The 26,658-nt window shown below is 41.5% G+C and overlaps 1 protein-coding gene across 1 annotated transcript; it reads right to left on the bottom strand.

Annotated features, from left to right (window-relative positions):
- Nucleotides 1–26,658, bottom strand: LOC139310796 (hepatic lectin-like). The gene is made up of 6 exons (XM_070935026.1): nucleotides 26,490–26,658; nucleotides 25,323–25,430; nucleotides 13,111–13,191; nucleotides 9,766–9,917; nucleotides 3,226–3,338; nucleotides 1–1,123 (listed from the first exon to the last, which is right to left on the bottom strand). Exons 1-6 carry the CDS (start codon nucleotides 26,530–26,532, stop codon nucleotides 982–984), a joined length of 639 nt encoding a protein of 212 aa, XP_070791127.1. The 5' UTR covers nucleotides 26,533–26,658; the 3' UTR covers nucleotides 1–981.

Genomic DNA, 26,658 nt, shown 5'->3' with positions numbered 1-26,658 from the left:
TGTTATTTTCACAGAAAGGCTTTGTGAAATGAAAACTGTTCCACTTCCCGCTGAACCAGATTCAGCCCATTGCAACATTGCTCATTTTTCTCTCTTAAAGGATGCATAGTAAGAGGAAATCAATATTGCTGAACTAACAATTGTGACTTAGCTCTACAGTATTTTCTTTCTCACAATGCTTACAATATAACAAATAAATAAATAATGGCTGTTACAGTTCTTAACACTGTATGTTGTAGGTATCTTTCCCCCCCTTTCTTTCGGCTACTGGGTCTTTTGATTTGCTTAAGATGTTTCGAGAGCTTTGGTTGGTTGGTATGCTACAGTGATGCTGTGTGATTGTAATAGTCTGTTGGTTGTTCCTATGATGTTTCTGACGTAGGGCAGTGTTTTTCTTCCATGGTTATCTCTGTATTTATTGATGGCTAATCACCCTTTCCCCCTGCTATGGATTAAGTTTATGAACAAGGCATATGGTTCTGTTCTTATGCCCTTAGTAAATGTCAAGATTTTGTTTTAGAAAGCATTTTAAACAGATACTATGAGAACGCAGTCTTTCCAGAGGACAAAAAGGATGATATTATTTTGCATGTTTTCTCCAAGTTTTCACATTAAAAAAAGCAAACCAAGAGAACACCATTAGAGTGCTAAGTAAAAGAGATGAGCTTTTGCTAGATGACTGCATTGGCAGACCTCTGGATCCATTATGTTGCTTAAAATATGAAGATGAACTGTGGAAAGTTTGAATGTACATGTCCCACAAGGCCTCAGAGTATATTAAAAGCCAGACTAGCCAATTCATGGGTTCAGCTGCAGAATTACAGAATAACTAAATGCTGGAAATTGGCAGTAATAGTAAAAAAAAAGAATCATTTGGGATTTGTAGCAGTAGCATCTTTAAAAGTGAGATATAAGACACCTCTGGTAAAATCTGCAGTATTTGGCAATTAGGCCCTCAGTCCTTCTGTGCCGTGAGGATTTTTAGAAAATTCTTGGCAAGGATTTTTCACAGATATAGTAGCATAAATATGTGCAGTAAACATCGTTCCATTCTCCGTTGCCCCAGAGATGTGCACAGTCCTCGTTTGACTGATCATTATTAGGCTCCCCTTGCTTCCAGTACCTGAGATGGGGGGAAAAAATCGTGTTTTAAACAATAGTCCACTAAAGTCTACAAAAGCTCCAGCAGTAACAAAAATTTTTATTCTATAAGGCGTCAGAAGATTTTTTTTTTCTTTACCGTTTTAGAAAGAAATCTAGCATGTTCAGATGACTTTGTGGAAAGAAATATCCATCTGGTTCAGTTCCAGCTGACTCACCGAGGCTGCCTTGTGTAGGACACCTGGTCCATTTTTGGACTGCCGGGCAGCCTCGGTGACTCTGAAGGAGCGTAAAATTCTGCCCCAAAGGCTTCTGTTCTCTGCACCAAAAGCTTTCGCAAAGGGATGGAAGGCTTCGGGAGAGTAGTCTCGTGCTGCTTCAGGCCTCCGTCCCTTTGCAAAAGCTTTTGAAGTAGAGAACAGAAGCCTTTAGGGGCACAATCTTGCACTCCTTCAGACTCACCAAGGCTGCCCGGTGCTCCAAAAGTGGATTGGGTGTCCTTAGCAGGCAGCCTCGGTGAGTCAGCCAAGCTGAGCAGCTCATCCTGCTCTGCCTCTGCTCTCACCATTCTGCTTTTGGAGTGCCAGGAGCAGGGAAAGAAACCATGCTGTTGCCCAAACCCCGCAGCAGAGAGGCTGGAGAGGAGACAGTTCACTTGAGGAGAGAGGAACGATCAGTCTGTTCTGAAACTCTGGATCTTTGAAAGATGAGTGAACCTTTTGGAGTGGGGAAGAGCCGGTGGGCTAGCAGAGCAGGGCTAAAGCCTGTTAGGTCCCTGTGGAGGAGGGGAATAGGAAGGGGGAACGTTGCAGTGTCTCTGTGATCGGTCATAAAGATGAACAACTGCCGTGGTACTGCAACATTTGGAACTTTGGGACTGTGTTGTAAGTACATTCCGGGGGGGGGCGGGGGCTGTGGTAACTTTGAATCATCACTAAGTGAATTGTTGCCTCAGCTGGTCCCTCAGGAAAGCAAAATTCTTGATTTCATTGAGTCGAATCAAAAGAACTTTTATCGAGGGAAAGTGGTTGTAGTAAAGCCAGGTGGAATCTGAGGGTCCCGTGTGAAGCACAAAGCAATTCTTCCATTTCCCCAAACCCAGCCCCCCTGACCAGTCCACTGGCAGCCAATGTGGTAGCAAAAAGTTGTTTTGAGAACACTGCGGAGCTAGGCAGATAACAGTTCACTCTCAGGGTACAACAGCCTTGGAAACAGGGTGGAACCAGCTGGGAAAGAGTCTGCTTCATCTCCGAAGGCAATTCCCCCTCCCTAATTCCGAAGCTGTTACAGCAAAAGTAAAAGCATGCGAAAATTGCCATCAGGCCTTCCCACAGCCAAAATAGTGAACCAGACACTTGAGGACTACCTGTAGTCACCTCCAGAATCACAGTTCAAAGGTTTCTACATATTTAAAATAATGTTGAATTTGATCTTTTAGAACAGAGGGCCATAATCTGAAGCCCCAGAGCTGCATGCAACCCTTTCCCAAAAGGTTTTGTTACAGCCCAGAAACCTCTAAAAATTATCACTAAACTGTAATTGTTAATTTGAAAGAAAGGGAGAGTTATTAAATACATGAATTAAGCATCTTAGCAACAGCTTCTTGTAACAAAACATAAATCAAATAAAATAAAAAAAAATGCAGGGGTCTTTTTCCTACCTTATCTGCTCTCCCTAGTAGCATTTAGGACTGGAGAACAGCCAAGGAATAATTCTGAGTTCAGATTAATAACATTTGTTAGGATAAAGGTTGAAGTGAGAACATAAGAACTCCAGCAAATAACTCTGCTTTCAAATACGGATCTCTACATAGGCCAAAATATTAGATTCTGGCTTTCTTCTTCCTGCATTTTGGTGTAACAAGCGGATCTTCTCAAAACATCTGCCTCTAAGATTTATTTCTCTAATAGTTACTATGGTGTCACAGTCAGAGTGAAATGACATTAATGACTGAATCCACTCTTGGGAAGAGCAGCCCATTAGACCAATGTGTAGCTTTTGACTTTCGAAAAAAGTTTGTTTCTGTTTTAAAAGAAGCTTTTGAGAGATTATATATGGGAAAACATTTGGTTTGACACTTGGGATCTGGAGATAGGCAAACGAAATTCAATGTTCAGTGCTTACCTGAAGCCATTTCTGTAAGTGCTACCATCCACCCATTTCCATTCTCCCTCTACGTCTATATCTGTAAGTCCTATCCAATGACGCTCATTTCTGGCTCGTGTCTGAAGGAAATTCTGCAAAAGAACAGGATAGAGAAGTAGAGCAAAGGTGTGAAGATTGGGACAACGTGGAATCTGTGTCTTGGACCACAATGTTGTTATTGGGCTACACAAATATGGATTTGTTGGTAACCAAAATGCACTGTCCATGGAAATGAGTTAAGTATCAACAATCTTTGAGAGAATCCACATTTTGCACAAATATACACACATACACAAAACCTGAGAAGAAAAGGGTGCTGCGGGGCTGCCCTCGAAACAGCAAAGTACTGGCCTGCAGTTCCTCTGCCAGCGAAACCAGAGCTCGGGGACGCAGCAAAATCCACAGCCACTGGGGGGCATGTGTCTCCCTGAGCTCCATTTTTGCTGGCAGAGGGTGACAGAAGGCCCTTGCAGCTGAAAACAGAGCCCAGGGGAGCACATGACCCCCCCCCGGAGTTCCATTTTTGCTGGCAGAGGGCAGCAGGAGGCCATCATGGCCAAAAACAGAGCTTGTGAGCCCGTTTTCGCTGGCAGAGCACTCGGGCCACCACTGACACCCCCGACATGAATGAAGTCAAGCTGGCCATGCCCACCCTGGCCACGCCCACCCCGGCCACCCGAAGTCAAACACAACCCTGATGCAGGGGTGAAATGCTCCCGGTTCGGACCAGATCGCCCGATCCGGTAACAATGGAGGCAGGTGGTTCGGAGAACCGGTAGCAAAAATCCCTGCCCCTCCCCCATGCCCAGCTGAGCCGCACAATCATCAGAGGCTTTTTCTTTTAATTTTTAAAAGCATTTTTTCTACAACCTCTTCGGCAGAAAAAATGTTTTTAAAAATAAAAAAAAGCCTCTAATGATCGCGCAGCTCATCTGCGATCATCAAAGGGATTGTCAACTGATGATCCCAGATGAGTTTCCTGATCGGCAGAGGTTTTTTTTCTTTTAAAAGCCTCTGACGATCGAAGCTGAGTTGTCTGATCAGCAGAGGCTTTTTTTCTTTTAAATGCCTCTGACAATCCAAGCTGAGTTGCCTGATCGGCAGAGGCTTTTAAAAGAAAAAAAGCCTCTGCTGATCAGGCAACTCAGCTGGGATCGTCAGAGCTTTTTGAAAGCATTTTTTACAACCTCTTCGCCAAAGAGGTTGTAGAAAAAATAGTTTTAAAAGAAAAAAAATGGCCATGCCCACCCAGTCACATTACCCCCCCCAAGCCACGCCCATAGAACCGGTAGTAACAAATTTTAGATTTCACCACTGCCCTGATGTGGCCCTCAATGAAACTGAGTTTGACACCCGTGTTCTAGAGGAAAGCATCCTTGCCTTTCCCTGCCTCTTTGAATCCTGTGCTTGGTTGATTATTTTGTTCATACATCCTTAAAGAGAAAAAAATAGCTGGAGGGGTTTCACTTCCCAGAAAATTCTCTCTCTCTCTTTCATTCTCTGCACATAAATGAACACATATGCTGCTGATTCTACTTTAAAATGCAGCTAGGATTGATCTTTGTTATTTGCTCAGCCTTGGAATTGTTCCCTAGCTAATCTTAACTATATTTCCTGGGGATGAAGGGGAAGGGGATCACTTCTTTTTCTTTCTTTTCTGTTTTCTTCTTTTTCTGCACCTTTTTTTTTTTTTACAATTTTATCTTTTGTAGTTTATATTATGTTTTCTAGGTCAGTGATGGCTAACCTATTTGCCATAACATGCCAAAAGCAGGGGGAGTGCAGGGGGGGGTCGCATATAATTCAATGCCCCCCTGCGCCCCATGGCTCCCGAGGATGTGGACAGGGTTCTGGGTAGGATTAGTGCCGCCACATGTTTATTGGACCCATGTCCCTCCTGGTTGGTACTGGCCTCCCGGGAGGTTACACAAGGCTGGCTCCAGGGGATTATAACTGCTTCTCTGATTATAACCTTCTCTGAGGGTGCCTTTCCTGCTGCCTTGAAAGAGGCGGTGGTGAGGCCCCTCCTCAAGAAGCCTTCCCTGGACCCAGCTGAATTAGCCAACTACCGTCCGGTCTCCAACCTTCGTTTTGTGGCGAAGGTTGTTGAGAGTGTGGTGGCACGACAACTGCCCAGGCACCTGGATGAAGCTATCTATCTAGACCCGTACCAGTCGGGCTTCAGGCAGGGGCACAGCACAGAAACGGCATTGGTCGCGTTGGTGGATGATCTCTGGAGGGCTCAGGACAGGGGTTGCTCCTCTGTCCTAGTCCTATTAGATCTCTCAGCGGCTTTTGATACCATCGACCATGGTATCATGCTGCAGCGGTTGAGAGGGCTAGGAATAGGGGGCACCATTCTGCGGTGGTTCTCCTCCTTCCTCTCTGACCGCTCGCAGTTTGTGTTGGCAGGGGGGCAGAGATCGACCTCAAGGCATCTCGCATGGGGAGTGCCACAAGGGTCGGTCCTCTCGCCTCTTCTGTTCAACATTTATGTGAAGCCTCTGGGTGAGATCATCCGTGGTTTTGGGGTGAAGTGTCATCTGTACGCTGATGATACTCAGCTGTACATCTCTACCCCAGACCACCCCAACGATGCCCTTGATGTGATGTCTTGCTGCCTGGAGGCCGTGTGGGTCTGGATGGGGAGGAACAGGCTCAGACTCAACCCATCCAAGACCGAGTGGCTGTGGCTGCCGGTGTCCCGATATAGTCAGCAGGTGCCATCGCTGACTATTGGGGGTGAATCTTTGCCCCCCACAGAGAGGGCTCGCAATCTGGGTATCCTCCTGGATGCACGGCTGTCTTTAGAAGAGCATATGACGGCCGTGGCCAGGGGGGCCTTTTATCAGGTTTGCCTGATCTGCCAGTTGCAGCCCTTTCTGGACCGGGACGCCTTGCGCACGGTCACTCATGCCCTTGTCACCTCCCAGCTGGACTATTGTAATGCTCTCTACATGGGGCTCCCCTTGAAGAGCACTTGGAGGCTCCAACTGGTCCAGAATGCGGCCACGCAGGTGGTTATGGGCGCAACTCGTTGTGCCCGCGTGACACCCCTCCTGCGCGAGCTGCACTGGCTCCCAGTGGTCTTCCGGGTGCGATTCAAGGTGTTGGTCATCACCTTTAAAGCGCTCCATGGCACAGGACCTGGGTACCTAGCCTCCCACCGGCCAGTTCGCTCCCACAGAGAGGGTCTCTTCAGGGTGCCATCAGCCAAGATATGTCGGCTGGCGACACCCAGGGGAGGGCCTTCTCTGTGGGAGCCCCAGCCCTGTGGAATGAACTGCCCCCGGAAATACGTAAGATCTCCGACCTCCGGGTGTTTCGCTGTGCACTGAAGACCCTGTTGTTCCGCCAGGCCGGGCTATCAACATAATAATTTTAAATTGGGGTATTTTAATGTTTGGGGTTTTAAACCGGCCAAATCTATTTAATTATTTTAATTTTTAATCATTGTTTTGTCTTATGTTTTTAAATTGGCTGTACACCGCCCTGAGTCCTTCGGGAGAAGGGCGGTATAGAAATAAAATTATTATTATTATTATTATTATTATTATTATTATTATTATTATTATTATTATTATTATTATTATTATTTGCAAGCGACATCTCCCCCCGTGCTCCCCCTGCTTTTGGCAGATGACAGCAAAAAGGTTACCGGTGGGCCCGGTAGGCCCATTTTTCGCCCTACCCAGGCTCCAGAGCAGAGGTGGGTTTCTTACCGGTTCTTGCGAAATGGTAGTGGAAATTTTGAATAGTTTGGACAGCCGGTAAATACCACCTTTGCTTGGTCCCGCCTACAATCTATTCACTGCCTCCCAGTCTCCCAGCTGATCAGCTAGAAGGAAAAAATCAGGGCTCGCTTTTCAGCGGGGAGATCGCTTGACAAAAAAGAGGGGGAAAAAAACAAGATACCATCGCTTTAAATTGACAAGCCAAGAAGCCTCCCAACTGATCAGCTAGAAGGAAAAAATCAGGGCCCACTTTTCAGCAGGGAGATCACTTGGCAAACAAGAAGAAGAAGGAGAAGGAGAAGGAGAAGGAGAAGGAGAAGGAGAGGGAGAGGGAGAGGGAGAAGGAGAAGGAGAAGGAGAAGGAGAAGGAGAAGGAGAAGGAGAAGGAGAAGGAGAAGGAGAAGGAGAAGGAGAAGGAGAAGGAGAAGGAGAAGGAGAAGGAGAAGGAGAAGGAAGACGCCATTGCTTTAAATTGACAAGCCAAAAAACAGCTGCTGGAAGGAGGTTTTCACGTGCAGAAGTGAAGTGACATTCAGCAGTTTGTTTCTGGGTCAGCTGAAAAACAAACTGGATAAGAGGAGGGATTCTTATATGGTTCTATGTTTTTGAAGTTTTGGGGTTTGTGCAACATGGGCTTTGTGTTTCTAAAATGGTTTGGGCGATTTCCATTATGAAATATCCTGTCTTGAATGAGTTTTCTGCCTGTTTGTAAATGGAGCTGAACTTCCGGCTTCCACTTTCTATTATCTCTAAGCACCGATAGCTGTTTTCTTCTTACAAAGTTTCCTTTATGCAGCTGGCAGGAATGTGGAATGGTCCTCAGGTAGGTTCCTTTGTTAGCAGCTTGATTTTTCCTTGCTTTTCTGGGAGCCTTTACTTATGAGTAATATTTTATTTGGGGAAATGAAGAGAGGGGAGTTTGATTCCTTCCCAGAACAGGTTAGTGGGGTGGGGAGGGAATGGGGATTTTGAAGTAACCTTCCTCAAGAGTGGGGAGGGAATGGAGATTTTGCAGTATCCTTCCCCTGTCACACGCAACAAGCCACGCCCACCAAGCCACACCACGCCCACCAAGCCACACCCACAGAACTGGTAGTAAAAGTTTTTGAAACCCACCACTGCTCCAGAGGCTTTCTTGGAGACTGGGAAGGATGAAAACGGCCTCCCTCCCCCCCGGAGGCCCTCTGGAGGCCGGAAATTGTGCATTTCCTGACTTCTGGTGAGCCTGGAAGGCCCAAAAATCAGCTGGCCGGCATGCACATGCACACTGGAGCTGAGCTAGGGCAATGCTCGCATGCCCACAGATATGGCTCTGCGTGCCATCTGTGATGCTTCTGACTTAAAGGTGCTTTCCAAAAGGCAACTGGATTTTCTCTGCTTTTTTCCTTGAAGACGTTTCTGTTCTCATCCAAGAAGCTTCTTCAGTGATAGCAAGATAGCACGATAGCATGATAGCAGTTTTCCAATATTTTAAGGGGTTGCCACAAAGAAGAGAGGATTAATTTATTCTCCAAAGCACCTGAAGGCAGAACAAGAAGCAACAGATGGAAACTAATCAGGGTGAGAAGCAACCTACATAAAACTAAGGAGAAATTTCCTGAGAGTTAGAACAATTAATCTGTGGAACGACTTGCCTCCATAAATTGTGCGTGCTCCAACACTGAAAGATTTTAAAAAGAGATTGGCAACCATTTGTCTGAAGCAGAGGTGAAATCTACTTACCTTCCTAACCGGTTTGGAAGTGCATGCGCTGTGCACATGCATGTGTCACATGCACGCTTGAACCCTCTGCACATGCGCAAACCCTTCTGCGCATGCAGAGGGTAAAAAAATAGGTTACTTCCTGGTTAAAACCAGGAAGTAATATAGACTGGGCGGCTGGGCGGAGCGTTGCGCTGCCGTTGCTACCGGTTCTCCAAACCACCGGCCGCCATCGCTACCAGTTTGGTCCGAACCGGGAGCATTTCACCCCTGGTCTGAAGTGGTGTAGGGTCTCCTGCTTGAGTGGGGGGAAGGGGAGGGAGGCTGGAAGACCTCCAAGGTTCCTTCCAACTCTTTTATTCTGTTCATCTGTTATTCAGTTCTTTAGCTGGTTGGATGAAAGCAACAAATCTTCAAGGAAAATCAAAGCAAGTCCAGTTGCCTTTTGGAAAGCACCTTTGGGACAATCATGGCCTGGATGACTGAGAATCTCTATAGAGGACAGTTCTGAGCATATGCATGACTGATGCATGTTATCGAGTCCATCTTTGCCAAATGTCATGTATTCCCTTGGAGCAAAAAGTTTGCCCATCCAAGCAACCTTTAGCCTTTATAAAAATATGAATGTGATTTTTGTGCCATGACTTTTGTCAGCTTTTAAGTACCCACTCATCCATCCATAGATCCCTTGAGCCATATGTCTCATACAGATAGTCTGGCTGCCACTAATTGTGTCTTATTTACTCCACTTATTTGCCATAAAATTTGCTTGCCACTCTTTGTTAAAAACTCAAGATGGTAGATATGGCCCTTGTGCTTTCTCTCCCCCCTTTCATTTTATTCTTGCAGGAAGATAGATTAGGCTGAGAGGATACATCTGAATCAAAATAACTTCCTCAGATTCATGGCTGCATGGGGGATTTGTGTTTGTGTCTCCCTAGTCCAAATCCACCTTGCATGTAGACATGGCAGAGAAGAGTCCCTCTGAATGTAGCAAGCTTCTTAACTTTTCATACTCTCCATATCTCATAGTTATGAGTCCTGTCTGATCTCCAAGGAAGCAGCCACAGTCCCCTCTTGTTACCTGTTCAGCCATATCATTGATGACAACCAGTTGGGCACGATTGTCCCTGCATTGATCATTGGCCACTCTCCAGATACTCTTCTTCAGAGAGAAGTAATAACATTTTCCATTAAAGTACTCCCACTGTGTGTGGTTAGGGCCACAAGGGAACACTGGTTAAATAAAAGAGAGAGCGTTAATTCAAATTGGAATCTTGAGTTGTTTAACATTCAATCCCTGTGACTTTTGGTCAATTGCAATTTCCATCTCCATTTTCAAGTCAGAATTCCATGTTTTCCTTGGGCAGATCCAACCAACCAAGCACTTAATGCTAGAACCAATCTGAAACTTTTGGTGTAGAAGGATAGAATATCTATAAAATGAAGCGGGGGGGGGGGGAGGATTAAGACAGTGGTGGGTTGCCCCTGTTTCGGATCGGTTCTATAGAACCAGTAGTAAAACTGGCGGGAGGCTCTGCCCACTGACCTGCATGTCATCAGAAGTGATCTGCGCACGCGCAGAAGAGCGCATGCACGCAGGTACGATGCGAACCAGTAGTAAAGGTAAGTAAAACCCACCCCTGGATTAAGGTAGTACAACTTGTACACGTTTGGATGTGCACACTTGGGATCTTGCCAAGCAATGAAAGACCTGGAGACATCTGACTTGCTAGGTTTTTAAGTAGGCAGCCAGTTTCTGAGAGTCATGGCAAAATAAATTCCTATCCTGCCACATGCTGAAATCTCAAACTGCTGACTAATCAGAAACAAGTCAAGTTTGTTTAATCCACTAGGTGGCTGACTAGCACTGCATTGAAAGAAAGCATTGATTGATGTCGTAAAATGTTTTTATAGTACGTGAGAAAATCTCTCTGCAAGTAAGCCACAAAATCTCATGTCATCTTCGGGAATGATTCTTTTATTTTTAATTACTATCAACAATGGTTCAATCTTATATAGGTATGGAATCGATGTGGAAGATAAGTTGCTTCTGACCTCCCCAGGTCTCTGTGGCTGATGGCCAAAACCAATTTTATTAAATATACATTTTAAGCATACTTAATCTGATTAATTTCTTTTCTAAGGGGAAAAAAACACAAAATCCCACCTGTCTGTCTCAAATCTTGCACTGTGTATCACTTTCCAATGGAAAGTCATGATCTATGGGAAAATTTATTCTTTCCCTGATGTTTTGACAAATAGCATCTTGAGAGACAGAGTTTAGCTTTGTGGGTCAGGATTTTGGCAGAAAACAGCACAAGGTTTAGGTTGAGGTCTAAGGTGCCTTTTCCTGCAAATCATAATAACCAAGGTGTGCAATTTGTCTCATAAGAATGAAAGTCAAGGTGGTTGCTGATTCTCCATTTGCTGATTTGTGCTGGGTGGACTGTGAATTAGTGGCTTTTATTTTTTTAAGAAAGAAAAAAACAACAGACTCATAGAAAACAAGCCTATTAAAGTTTACTGTCTTGAAAACTCTGTGGGTTATCTATCTATCTATCTATCTATCTCTATCTATCTATCTATCTATCTATCTATCTATCTATCTATCTATCTATTTTCTGTGCCTGCCCATCTTAACTGGGTGACTCTGGGCACTTTAAAATTCTTTTTACAATGTTTTCTTTTGAAGTTTGGCTCATGGCTCATGAATTAATTAGGGCATCTTTCGGAAACTTCACATACAATTCTGTATTACCTTTCCATTGCAATCAGCATGCCTCCAAAATACCAGTTGCAGGAGAACCATGATGGGAGAGAGGTACATTATCACTTCCTACTCCTACTCCTACTTCAGCTGGGTTAATTGGGTTGGCCATTGGGAGAAGCAGAATGCTGAACTAAAATGGGCCTTGACCTGTTCTAACAGGGCTCTTCTTCTTATGGTCTTACTGTCTTGTGTCCATTAGAGAAGAGCCACTACACTAGGGGATTCGTATGAAATATTTAGGCTAAGACGCTGAGCTTGTTGATCGAAAGGTCGGTAGTTCAGTGGTTCGAATCCCTAGTGCTGGGTAACGGGGTGAGCTCCTGTTACTTGTCCCAGCTTCTGCCAACCTAGCAGTTTGGCAAGTAGAAAAAATAGGGACCACCTTTGGTGGGAAGGTAACAGCGTTCTGTGCGCCTTTGGCATTTAGTCATGCCGGCCACATGACCACGAAGACATCTTCAGACAGCGCTGGCTCTTCAGCTTTGAAACGGAGATGAACATCGCCCCCTAGAGTCAGGAATGACTAGCACATATGTGTGAGGGGAACCTTTACATTTACCTTTAACACCACAGTAAGTAGATAACTATATAACTATTGAAATGGAAGACGACAGAGAGTTACACTCCCTGCAAGACAGTGTCACCAAAATTTAGTAACAAATTTGGGTAGTCCTCGACTTACGACCACAACTGAACCCAAAATTTCCATTGCTAAGCAAGAAGGAGAATTTGCCCCATTTTTTGACCTTTCTTGCCAAAATTGTTATGTGAAACAATGCAGTTAAGTTAGTAACACGGTTGTTAAGTCTTTCTCATTGACTTTGCTTGTCAGAAGATCTCAGAAGGTGACCATATGATTCCGGGACCCTGCAACCGTCATAAGTACATGCCAGTTGCCAAGCATCCAAATTTTGATCACATGACCATGGAGATGCTGCAATGGTCATAATGTGAAAAACAGTCATAAGTTACTTTTTTCAGTGACATAGTAACTTCAACCAGTCACTAAATTAATGGTAGTAACTCAAGGACTATCTGCAACTTGAAAATGGAGGTGTGATTTTTTTTCAGTGGCTTTCAAACAAAAATGGTGGTGTGTTAAGCATCAAAATTTTAACATACCTAGAAAACTAAATGTCTCCCTTCAGTTTCTCCCCCTCTGAAGACATCACTTCATCATCATTGTCCCAATTGCAGTCCTTGGCTAATAGGGAAGAATATGTATTATCTTTTCTTTACAGTTACAGTTCTAACTCCATTCCTTTCCTATTAAGTAGGGATGAGAAAAATGCCCAATGCAGATGAAGCAACTACGATGACAAGAGTTCAGTGACTTTGCCTAAACTTTCAAAGGGCCAGTCTGCTGCCCAACTTTCTACTATTCTTATAAACGAGAAAACTGTAAAGGAAAGAAGACCCCTTCCACCTAGTTCTCGGAGTTAGCTATGGCCCTTCCAGTATCCACCAGTATATTCTCTTTTTCCTTCTGTGAAATAGTACCAATAAGCAAGCAGAGGTAGTAAATACAGAAAACAATTGAAAGGAATCATACAGCTTTGATTATTCAGAGGCCATAAACCTTAGTGAAATAATGCTGTCATTTTATAGCCAGGAACTCCAGGAAGATAACTAGGATGGGTTATCATCAAGACTTACATTTGTCATCAAGGTCATCCACTGATAGTGAATAATGCATACTTTTACTTATTTTGTTAATTTCTGATGAAAGAGTTGCAGCTAGAAAAAAATACAAAGGGAGGGAAGGTCAGCATTTTAGACTCGGTAACTTTTGACATTTTAAAACTGTTGGGTTCGCTTGCCTAGCTTGTTATGGTTTAAGGCTGTGCAAGATCCCAGCTATTGGGATTTGCAAACTATGATAGCAACAGCACTTAGATTTATACACCACTTCACAGTGCTTTACAGCCCTCTCTAAGCGGTTTAAAGAGTCAGCATATTGCCCCCCAACAATCTTGGTCCTCATTTTACTGACCTCGGAAGGATGGAAGGCTGAGTCAACTTTGAGCCCCATCAGGATTGAACTCCTGGCTGTGGGCAGAGTTAGTCTGCAATACTGCATTCTAACCACTGCGCCACCAGGGCTCCTGTGTATGTCTTAGCGTGATGAGTGGACCCAGTCCACACTGACTCATTCAAGGTCAAGGTGGTCCATAGGACTTATGAGTCCCCACATTTCCTACAGTTTGCAATTATTGTAGGAATTGAGGATGCTGCCCAACAAGGCCATGGTGTAGAGTTCTGCATAGATGCACAGGCTATTTATTGGAAGCCTTCCAAGGTGAGGAGCAGCCTGAGACTAGGAACTGGGTGGATAACCAGCAGTCAGATCTGAAAGGGCCCATTGATCAAATAATGGCATAACCATTCCGGCTGGAGGAGTGAAAGACAGTCACAGGTAATTCAATCAACAAGTAATTGATCCTAGAAATTGAGGCATCAAAGTAGTACATGTAAGCCGTCTGTGCCCAGACTCTTAAACATCCACAGAGGGAAATTAACCCCAGAGATGAGCGACAAGAGAATTTTACTCCAGGTTATATGACTGGCCAGGCTCAAAAAGAAGACTTTTTTTTATTTATTTATATGCCGCCCTTCTCCGGAGACTCAGGGCGGCTTACAGTGCGTTAAGCAGTAGCCTTCATACTTTTGTATATTTATACAAAGTCAGCTTATTGCCCCCACAAACTGGGTCCTCAATTTACCTACCTTAGAAAGGATGGAAGGCTGAGTCAACCTTGAGCCTGGCGAGATCTGTTTTTACTTTAATTGCAGACAGCACTGTTAAATTACAGTGCTTCTGTCTGTTGAGCTAAACCAGGCTCTCTGATTCTAGCAACTTGCAGAGTCTCCTGAACAACAACTGCCACCCCTTCCTTTCTCCTTCCCTGGGAACACAGTTGATGCCAGGTGGGCATTTTTGTGAGACAGGTACTTGCTTCCACTTCTCTCCTTCAGTTCTCAGTGTTACAAACCAGGTCTCATCCACCATCAAGTCTTGACACAATGGTCAGATATGGGCGATTCCATTGTATACCCTACAATGGACGTCTCTGCATTTGTGGAGCGGCAGAGGTAGAAGACCTGGCTCACATCCAGAGGTGGTATTCAGCTGGTTCTGACCGGTTCTAGTGAACCAGTAGTGGAAATTTTGAGTAGTTCAGAGAATCGGCAAATACTACTTCTGGCTGGCCCCGATCTATTCGCTGCCTCCCGAGTCCCAGCTGATTGAGTCCCGGATGATCGGCTGGTTCTTCTTTTGTTGCCCTGCACAGGAGAATGGAGCTGGAAAGCAGGTTAGTGGAGTGGGGTGGGGTGGGAATGGAGATTTTACAGTATCCTTCCCCTGCCACTCCCACCAAGCCACGCCATGTCCACCAAGCCACGTCCACAGAACCAGTAGTAAAAATGTTTGAATCCCACCACTGCTCACATCCTACAGTATTTGATTGTCGCCTGTATAAGAGGGTGAGAAACATGATGCGAAAATGCATGGCTTTTATAAAGAACAGACGATCTTCGATCAGATACTGTTGAACTCCAATGAAAAATTGATTAAGAAACTATATAACTTTCTATTAAATTTGAAAATGGAAGATGGACAAGTAAAAGAAACAATGATACAGTGAGCAAAAAACTTTGGATATAATATAGAATTAGAGAAATGGCAAAATATATGGGATAGAAATTATAAATTAACAATGGCAACTTCTTATAAAGAAAACTTATATAAAATGTTTTATAGATGGCATTTACCACCTGCTTGGTTAGCCAAAATGTTCAAAAATATGTCTAGTAAATGTTGGAAATATAACCAAAAATCTGGCACATGTTATCATATGTGGTGGACTTGTGGTAAAGCAAAAAAAAATTGGGCAAAAATACACATGTGACTAGAAAAGATGTCAGGAAAACATGTAGATTTTAAACCTGAACTTTTTAAAATTAGGTATAGTACCAGAAAAATTTGATAAACAAAGTGTATATTTAATATTGCATGTATTAACAGCAGCTAGGATTGTATTTGCACAGCATTGGAAAAATGAAGAAATACCCTAGATGAAGAGATAATTAAGAAGATACTGGACTGTGCAGAAATAGACAGACTTACATTGAAGATTAAACAGAAAGAAGATACAGAATACTACCAAACGTGGAATTTATTTTATCAATGGCTGAAAAAAGGGGTAAAGGTTAGAAATATAATTTGCATTGTTAAGCAAACAAAACAGCCCAGACAACACAATGTTTATTAAGCACTAATTAATGTAATAGTAGAAAATTAACAAAACTTTATTAAAAAAATAAGAGAAGGTAAGAGACAGGTACCTCGGTCCATATACTAAACAAATGATCCATTGGGAACCCCATACCAAAACAGCCTTACCTTATGTACGACCAGAATTTGAAAACAACATTTAACACAACACAGTACTTGAACAAAATGGTTCAGTTGAGATCGGTATATGTGGGACTGATTGGGGTAGATTGTAGGGGTTACACTGAAATAAAATTTCATATTTGATTTATCTGTGTATTAAATTATTGTATTTTATTCGAATCTCATTTTAAATTGTATTTTATTCCAATTCCATTATAAATTGTATTTTATTCCAATTCCATTTTAAATTGTTTTTTTATCGGAGTTTAGTAATAATTTGTGTTTGGAACTCTGCACGTTGATATGGCCCATGGGCTAATCATTAAAGTAAACTAAACAACTAACACCATCAAGATCTGGAAGAAGAAAGATATTTTAGGCAATTAAAAGCAGCAGCTGGATCCTATAGGCCTAGTGAACTGTCTCTGGAGTGAGGCCAAAGGGTCAAAAATGGATATTGGCTTTAGATTTCCAATCTTCTTCCTTCAAAGGAGAGAAGAATTCCTTAGTTCCTGCCACACTTTCTTCTGCCTGTCACTACTGTCCAATTCAAGATGCTGTTTTTCACTTTTAAAGCTCTTCATGGCATGGGATCAGGCTATTTGGGGGATTCCTTTCCCCAATTACATCAGCCTGCCCATTAGATCTGGCAGAGACAATGTGCTACAAATACCATCAACTAAGGACCTACAGTACATTCGGAGGGTCCTAGGAAACATGCTTTCTCTATTATGGCATCCACCTTCTGGAACATTCTTGTCACATGTAAATGCCTTATTCTCTAATGTGTAAATAGTATATGTACGGGGTATCAAGGGTTAATTTATTCTTCACTTCTTAATGTATTCATAATTCACCACTCCCACACCTAGCTCCACCCATTGTATATATAAGGAGCTGTATGCACCCATTTCCCTGCTTCTATCTGTGAATATTCAGTGAATATAGAATGCCTAATGTAAATAAAAGGAGAAATATTTAAACCTTTAACTCTTACTAGATTTATTGAGTCTGATCCTGAAAATATCGCAACAAGCTGGTAGCAGAGGATGGTTAATTGACTCAATAAAAAAAATTTAAAAATGTCTAAGAGAGATAGGCCCAACACCAGGGCATACAGCAAAGAAATGGAAATAGAACAAGAAATAATCAACGAATCCACAAACGCGATTTCGAGAGAATCCGAAGAATACACCACTGAAGACGAAGAAATAATAGATGAAAATGATGATCGGGAGGAAATCGAAATAGAAAACAACGAACTCAGGTCAGAGATATTAAAACTATTAAAGAGCCAGAAGAATGATGAAAGCCTCATCGCGAACCTCCAAGATATGCTGAAGAACAGCGGAGCAGCGAGAGAGAAGCACATCACTAACGAAAAACCAAAAGACCCGAAAATAGTGAGTGATATGACTGCAGAAAAAAATACCATGAAGAAGAAAAACGGTGATCCCGCGCGAAATTTTGAATGGCAGCCATCTTGGTTTCAACAGACCTCCAGGGTGAGCGAAGCAGAGCCAATCAGAAAACCCGATTCAAAATTTCTGGCGCGAAAAGCATTACTAGACAACGAAAACGAAAAAGAAAATTCAAACACCTCAGAAGAATCAGAATCGGAAAGTGAAGGCGATTCAACAAATAACCAGATAAGATCAGCAATGAAAACGCTTTTTGCTGCATTTGGGCCAAAACTAAAAATTACCAAAAAGCTAACTAAGAAGCAAGCGAGCAAACCAATGCTTCAAAACCTATCCGCTCCCATCCTGACTACGAGAGCGCCGACACCCGAACCCAGAGAGCCCTGCCGATACCGCCCCACGCCACAGACCGAAACAAGCACCAACGCTCTCAAAAGGAGAGGAAGAGCTGCCGCCATCGTCAGGACTCCCAAAATCGAGCCAGAGACCGATTCATCTGAGGAGGAGCAGAACGAGCGAGCCGCAGCGACGAGAACCACTCACGACGACTCCAGGGACGAAATGGACAACGCGCATGCGCAAGACTACGCAGACCATCCAGGAAGACATGAATTGACGAGAAGACCGTGCAGGCTCGTTGTGAGCATCCCCATGCCGTTTTGTAACTTTCAGCATTTACGAGACCACGGACTACCTCAGGTTGTAAGTAATGGACCTAATAATATCGGAAATTTACCCAGTGACTTCCCAAAGCTGAGGATAGATGGCATTAATTTACAAGAATGGTATCAGCAGCTCCAGGTTGTCTTTATGAAAGAAAACTTACTGTTCTTTATCACTAGTCCCCCAAAAAGACCTTGGACTCTAAAATTAGACTGTTTACACCATAGAGCATTTTTCTTATTAATTTCTAGCGTATCTCCTACTATGTATCACAGCATTAAGCAAAATCTGACTGTTTCAGAAATTATTCAATGCATGTTCAATTTATTTCACAGTGACAGTGTAGCTACTACCACAAGAATGTCTAAAGATTTCTTTTCATCTAGGATAAAACCAGGGGTTTCCATAAGTGAGCACTTAATATCTTTAAACAAAATAAGAGCTGAACTGCATTTAAGGGGGGAGGTGATTTCAGACCAAACAATGAAAAGTGTTATCATCAACTCACTTGACCCATCATGGGATAATTATATGTCACATTTAGACACAATCAATCTAGGATACTTATCCATAGAAAGTCTGTCCAATAAGTTAATAGCAGAAGACAATTCAAGGAGGAATCGCTCTAACAATCACATTGAGCACAAACCATATAGAAAAGTAGCTTTTCAAGAAAAATATAATGAAACTTTTAGATGTCACAACTGTGGATCCAGGGAACACAATAGAAGAGATTGCCCCAAAATTTCAAAAGAAAGACATAGGTCAGAATACAGAAACAAATACAATTATAGACAGTCTTCCATTGATAGACATAGATATAGAAGCCCACCAAATTACAAAGAGAATAGAGGGGGCAGAGATAATTCAAAAGATAGAAAATCTGGTTCACTGAATGGGTTAAATAAACAAGACAACATTAACATACAGCAGACTGAGAACAATAATTGGCTTATTGATTCTGGAGCAACTAATCACACCACTAATAACAAAAATATATTATCTTCATTTGTAGAGGATAAATTTGTAATAAAGGTAGCTAACCAAGAAAAGGTTCAAGTATTAGGTAGAGGGAATGTAACCTTACCTGGCCTAGGAAAAATAGAGGGGGTATTACTAATACCCGAAATACCTCATAACATACTAAGTGCCATAAAACTAAGCAGAGATTCTGATATTAACATTGTTTTTTCTAAAGGAAAAGCGACTTTGGAGAGAAATAAAATAGATATAGGCACTGTAATGATTAAAGGAGGCCTACCTTATTTAATAACAAAGGAAAAATGGTTGCACAACATTGATTCAAATATGGAAGATTGTATTGAAGTAGATGATGAAAACATTAGCAACAGTGACAATGATGAATGTAAAATATCTCATGATCACAAAGATGCACATAATGAAAAAAAACCAAAAATAGGTAAGCCAATTCATGATGAGTGTGCTCACATTTTACATAGGAAGTTAGGACATGCCAGTTTTCCTGTAGTACAAAAAATGACTGAACACGCAGAAGGTGTTAAAATAAAAAATTGTGAAAACTATTTGGAATGCTCAGTATGTAAATCTACAAAACTAAAAACTAGCCCCAGGCCAAGGAAATCAACTAGGTCAACCAACAAAATTTTTGATTTAGTACACATGGACTTAGTTGGTCCACTAACTCCATCAATCACTTATAGAAAACGTTACTTCTTAACCATAGTGGACAATTATAGTCGCTATGGATTTGTTTATACATTAAAACACAAAGATGAAACTTTTCAGAAATTTAAAGAATTTTATAAACGCGTAGAAACACAACACAATATCAAAATAAAACAAATCATGACAGATAGGGGATGTGAATTCATGTCTAAAGAATTCTCCCAATGGCTGAAGGACAAAGGAATGTTACATTACACATCTAGCCCATTTTCTGCGTTTCAGAACGGGATTGCAGAGAGGAAGAACTCAACGTTACAAACCATGATTAGATGCACATTGGAAGATGCTGGCTTAAGCAAACAATTCTGGTCAGAAGCCCTACATTATTCCAATTACACTCAGAATAGAACCTGGTCCAGCATTGTAAATAAGACACCATATGAGGTGATGTATAATAGGAAACCAAAATTGGCACACATGCACATATTTGGAGTCACTGCAGACGTACACATACCTAAGCAATTAAGAAGAAAGGGAGAAAATTTGTCCAGAAGACTCAGATTTATGGGATACGAGACAGGCACTAAAGGATACAAATTCATTGATAATAATAACAAATTTATAGTTTCCAGAACAGCTGTGTTCCATGAGCAGGCCAACTGGTCTAAAATACATCTTAATGAAATATTTCCAAGTAACAACAAAGATACAAAATCTCAAGAGAAAGGGACTATAGAAAAACAAAATGACAACAAACATAGAAACAAAACCAAAACATGGACAAATAGCCAACACAAAATAAAGACAGACACACTAACAAAAAAGGAAGCAAGATATTTGCATGATAATAATAGTAAGCCTGAAAAAACAATTAGAAACACCAGAAATCAAATGCCAAATAAATACAAAGATTACATAATGCATATGGATGGTGAATCAACAACACCTAATACATATGAGGAAGTGTTAAAACTTCCTCGTAAAGAAAAAGAAAAATGGGAATTGGCAATGAAAAAAGAGATGGAAAGTTTACAAGGATTAAACGTATTTACTCCTGCAATTGCGCCAAAAGACAAAACAATTATTGGTACTAGGTGGATATATAAAATTAAAAACTTAGAGGGAGGCAATACTCTATACAAAGCTAGACTAGTTGCACAAGGTTATGCACAGAAATATCCGGAGGACTATACTGACACATATTCCCCCACAGTAAGAACTGAGAGTGTCAAAACAGCTCTAGTAGTAGCATCAGAACTCAATCTCGATGTATTTCAATATGACATACAGACTGCGTATCTACACGCAAAACTAGATAAGGAAATATATGTAAGAGCACCTCACAGTCAATACACAAACAAGAATGAGACTTGGTTGTTAAACAAGAGTTTATACGGGTTAAAACAATCTGGTAAACGATGGTATGATTGTTTAGTAAAAGTACTTAAAACTATGGATTTCAATGCTACTACTGCTGATAACTGTTTCTTTGTTAAAAAAGGTGATGATTACATAGAATTTGTATTGATCTATGTGGATGACATTTTATACATAGGTAAACATAAAGAGAGAAGAGAAACATTTGTAACTAAACTAAATGAACATTTCTCATTGAAATCTTTAGGCAAAGTAAATAAGTATCTTGGTGTTCAAATTAATAAGACTAAAAGAGGGTTCAAACTTACTCAGAGAGATAAGATCATAGAGCTCTTAAACAAATGCAATCTAAGTGATGCCAAACCTTGTGATACTCCTATGCAGACTGACTTCCTAAGAAATGCTGATGAATCATCTCCTGAATTCAAAGATAACACGTTTTATAGATCAGTCATAGGTTCACTTCTTTATATCTCTAATTGGACAAGACCTGATATCGCTTTACCCCTCAATTTATTGTCCAGACATGTCAGCAAACCAACAATGTACCATTGGGAAGCTGTTAAAAGGATATTAAGATATTTGAAAAATACATTAGACTTTTGTTTGATGTTAGAACCTAGTGATAATAAAGAACCAAACCTCACATGTTACGCAGATGCAGATTGGGCTGGAGACACCTCATGTAGAAAAAGTACATCCGGTTATATATTCCTCTTAAATGACTGTCCAGTTTACTGGTACACTGGCAAACAAGAATTAGTAGCCACTTCAACGACAGAAGCAGAATATGTTTGTTTATCCAAGGCTGCAAATAACCTTGTATGGTTTAATGATTTAATTTCAGATGTTTGGAAAAAACCTGCTTTACCTTTTGTTATGCATGAAGACAATAAAGCAGCTATTGAAATATCTAGATCTGACGCCATTGGACAAAGGTCCAGACATATAGATATAAAATTTAAACATGTGAGACAATTATCTCAGGATGGATTTATTAAAGCAGTGCATTGTGAAACATCAGAACAATTAGCTGACATACTGACAAAGCCTTTACCTTCTAAGCAGCATAAATACTTGACTTCCAAGTTATATGTTTTGTATTGTCCTGAATCTGAATGTAATTGGTGTAACATAACGAATCGGCATTTAGAGGGGGATTTGTCACATGTAAATGCCTTATTCTCTAATGTGTAAATAGTATATGTACGGGGTATCAAGGGTTAATTTATTCTTCACTTCTTAATGTATTCATAATTCACCACTCCCACACCTAGCTCCACCCATTGTATATATAAGGAGCTGTATGCACCCATTTCCCTGCTTCTATCTGTGAATATTCAGTGAATATAGAATGCCTAATGTAAATAAAAGGAGAAATATTTAAACCTTTAACTCTTACTAGATTTATTGAGTCTGATCCTGAAAATATCGCAACAATTCTTCCCTCTAAAATTAGATTGGGCCCAACCATTTTGATAGTCCAGAAGTCCTGCGAGACCTGGTTAAGTAATAGGACTTGGGGTTCCCAGGGAGCTGCAGATATGCTCAGATGGCTCCATTGTCCATGCCCATGCTTATTCTCCCTTTGCCTAGGGTTTGAATATTTGTTGTTATAATATTTAGTTTTTAATCTGGATTTTATAGTTTTTATCTTTCTTGTTTTTTGTTCTTCTATTGCTGTACACCTAGAGTAGCATTTGTGAACTGGCAGCTATACAAATTTTATTGATAAATAAATAATAAATAATTCTGAGAGAATGAAACATCAGCTGGTGGGATAGAAGAGATCTTTTCATTGCAGGTCCTAATTCTGACTTTGGTATCTAAAGAAACCTTTATCAGTGGAGCTTAGAGTTAGGAAATACTATTAAAATAAGGTCATAAATTCCTTATTAAGCAAGCAGACTTCTGCAAAGAGAGAGAAAAGTCATTTTAAAGAAGACACAGATATTTAGGAACATGAGTCTACCTAACATATGAAAATCTCTCTCAGAAAAAAATATACATTGATAAAGAGTTTTGACACAAGGCTATTCTCTGTTCGAGAAAGAAGATGGTGCTATCTCAGGTACCTGTTTATAAATGGTTAGATGAATAACTCAGTGAATATAAATTTAGGAAAAGGGAAACACATGTTGAAGCTTTCTGAAATAGGCAGCTCTGATTCATCTTAGTTGGGCAAGGTTCAAACGGATGTTAAGCAATTTTTACAAGCCTTGATATAGAAGTGCTCTTGGTACTTGTGTGAAAGTTGCGCCATGCTAAACTAACTATAATCTTTTTGCTACTATTTTTATCTATTTTAATCTGTAATAGAATTGTGCTTCAGTAAAAAGAAGAAAAATGGGTTTTGCCTCAGACAAAAAGGATTTAAAGATAAATGCTGCATTTAAGTTCTCAAGAGTCTAGTCTAAGAGAAAGTTTGAAAGTATATGCCACCCAGTTAGATTGCTAGTTCACTTATCCAGTGCTATCAGTACTAAAATTTGGGAGTTCTCCAGTATTTCATTTACTAATTTTTGCTCCAAAAGATGCATTATTTTTGAGTTTGGTCTTATTTTCAGGGAAATATGGTACTAAATGCATCTATCTGGCTGATCTTAACTGGGACTTATTTTGGGGGTAAGGTTTATATTACAAGCATCCTGAAAAAGTCATGCTAAGGCAAATTTTCCAATTGGGTCTTATTTTCGGGGAAACACAGTGTGTGTGTGCCAACTCTTATTTCAGTCTCAACCTGTACGCAGAGGTGATATTCAGCAGGTTCTGACCAGTTCTGGAGAACTGGTAGTGGAAATTTTGAGTAGTTTGGAGAACAGGTAAATACCACTTCTGACTGGCCCTGCCCCCATCTATTCTTTGCCTCCTGAGTCCCAGCTGATTGGGAGGAAATGGGGATTTTGCAGTAACTTTTCCTTGGAGTGGGGAGGGAATGGAGATTTTATTTATTTATTTTATTGTATTTATTTATTTTATTTTATAATTTTTTTTACACCGCCCTTCTCCTGCTGGACTCAGGGCGGTGCACAGCCAAGAATAAAAAAACATCCCAATATAAAATTTAAACTTTTAAAAGAATTAAACAAATTTTGACCCAAAATTTAAAACCTACCGACTAAAATCCGACTAAAATCCATTACAATTAAAAATATCTAAATATCTAAGGGGGTATGTGTGTTACGCCAGCCCAGCTTGATGAAATAGAAAAGTTTTGAGGGCACGGCGAAAAGCACAGAGATTTGGTATCCTATGTATCTCTGAGGGCAGGTCGTTCCAGAGGGCAGGTGCTGCCACAGAGAAGGCCCTCCCCCTGTGGGTCGCCAGCCGACATTGCCTGGCTGACAGCACCCTGAGGAGTCCCTCTCTGTGGGAGCGAACTGGCCGGTGGGATGCTATTGGCAGCAGAAGGCGATCCCGTAAGTACCCAGGCCCAATGCCATGGAGCGCTTTAAAGGTGGTAACCAACACCTTGAAGCGCACCCGGAAGACCACCGAAAGCCAATGCAGCTTGCGGAGGAGGGGTGTCACATGGGAGCGCCCCATCACTCCCATAATCCCCTGCGCGGCCGCATTCTGCACCAGTTGGAGCCTCCGGGTGCTCCTCAAGGGGAGCCCCATGTAGAGAGCATTGTAGTAGTCCAGACAGGAAGTGACGAGTGCCTGAGTGACTGTGCATAAGGAGTCCCGATCCAGAAAGGGACGCAACTGGCAAATCAGGCGAACCTGATAAAAAGTATCTTTCCCCTGCCCGATCCAGAAAGGGATCAGCGAATCAGGTGAACCTGATTTTACAGTATCCTTCCCCTGACACACCCACCAAGCCACACCCACCAAGCCATGCCATGCCATGCCACGCCCACCAAGCCACGCCCACAGAACTGGTAGTAAAAAAATTTGAATCCCACCACTGCCTGTACATCTGTTGGTTGTCTAGAAACTAGACAGCCTCACATCTTTTTGGGTGAAGCCTCCCTTAGAAAGCACTTTTTGTGCAGGCTGTAGCAGGTTTGTCAGGACTTAAGAATCATCTACTTTCTTGAAGGAACTGTCTCACTTCAGGATCCCAAGGGTTGTCATTTCAGAAATCGCCTAAATGGAACATGATCCACTGTAAGTAGGATTCCTTGGATTCTCAACCCTTTTGGCTTTCTGCCATATCAGCTCAGAAATGATGATCTGCAGAAGGAGCAGCAAATGCTAGCTATGTTGTACAAAGCTTCATGGGGTCTTTGACTTTGGAATGCTTCAGTGAAGTTTAAGATTACTCCGTAACTATTAACAACATATACCTCTCTATCCAACTGAAGGAGACCAAGCCAAGGATTACTCAACAAAGAACAAAATTATGAAACACATACCTTTATAAAGAACTGCAATGTAGAAAATAACTGTTAGGAGAAAAGAGACTGCCAGCAGAACATAGATATGGAAGTCAGATCTCTGGGTGTAATAAAGGTAATTCCTTTCTTTTAAAAAAAAGAGAGAGAGAAAGAGTCAAAGAAATAGCAGAAATTTTGTTCCATTGCCATTATGCCATTAGGAATCCAGAAAGAAAGTTATTTTTTGTCAGTGAAATAACATATGGATTTTTATTCTTGTTGGATGCCTGTAGCATGAACTGAGCCAACGTTGCAATGTCGTTGGCTGAGCTTGCATGACATCATCAAATATTACAGTTCATTTTCTGGAAATACTAGCTGTGGTTGCATATTATTCCCTTGATCTTTATTGATCGGTGAGGTGAGACCTGCCATTATTTGTAAACGGTACAAACAATTGTGAGGAGACCCAGTTTGGTCTGGTGGTTAAGGCACCAGCCTAGAAAAGGAGAGGCTGTGAGTTCTACTCCCACCTTAAGCACAAAGACAACTAGGTGACCTTGGGCTGGTCACTCTCTCTCAGGAGGATGCCAAGGGCAAACCACTTTTGAACAATTTCCCCAAAAATTACAGGGAGTACTGTAGTCTAGGTGGTCAAAGGGGACTTGAAGGCATATGCACATATCCAAAAGTATGTGTGTGGGAGGGACTCTTGGATTTGGTGGAAATCCAACTATTCTAGCTGAAATCCACATATACCATCAACACCTCGAAAATAAGGAATGGCCACTAACCTACTCAATAGATCAAGAAAACAACCCACCAATGAAAATATGTCTTCAGAGCAACCAAATCAGGGCAGCAATAGCTTAGAACTCCTTAAAACATCTGTGCTCTCAAGCTGCATTAGAGCTCAACATGCCTAATCAGAAACATTCTAACTCAACTTTATTTTCTGAATCTTTAATTTTGGCGGTTTATCCATTACGAAAGAAAATGAAAGAAGAACTGCAATAGAGGATTGTCCTCTAGCATCTTTCCAAATAGAAGTCTGCCTCTGGAAAATATGAGACACACTAATCACTACTTAAGTACACCAACTCTATGATTACAAATTTAAAATGTAAATTTTAAATCTCAATGTCAGGAGCAAATCTGACGCTTCAGCTGCTGATTACTGATTGCCAAGAAGGAAAAAAAAATTACTTTTATCAGTGCGAAGATCATCGTGATATATTTCATCCTCCATCTGGCTGAGATCCTTCTTTGCAGATTTTGATTTTGTAAAATAAGGACACCGCAGTTCACCTTGTCAATTCTACTGAGAGGCCAGGCTCCAACTGCTAGCGGCAGAACAGTTTACATCCCAGCTCTG

Source organism: Pituophis catenifer, unplaced genomic scaffold (assembly GCF_029215685.1).
Source record: "Pituophis catenifer annectens isolate HBS135680 unplaced genomic scaffold, rPitCat1.0.hap2 SCAF_2, whole genome shotgun sequence".
Lineage (NCBI taxonomy): Eukaryota > Metazoa > Chordata > Lepidosauria > Squamata > Colubridae > Pituophis > Pituophis catenifer.
This window is presented reverse-complemented; position numbering and strand designations above follow the sequence as displayed.

Coding starts and splice junctions, on each gene's coding strand:
- LOC139310796 (XM_070935026.1), bottom strand. CDS start 26,532: ATGGAGGATGAAATATATCACGATGATCTTCGCACTGATAAAA. Junction 9,918..13,110: donor GGATGACCTTGATGACAAAT/GTAAGTCTTGAT, acceptor TTATTTAACCAG/TGTTCCCTTGTGGCCCTAAC. Junction 3,339..9,765: donor TCAATGATATGGCTGAACAG/GTAACAAGAGGG, acceptor GTTCTTTTGCAG/AATTTCCTTCAGACACGAGC.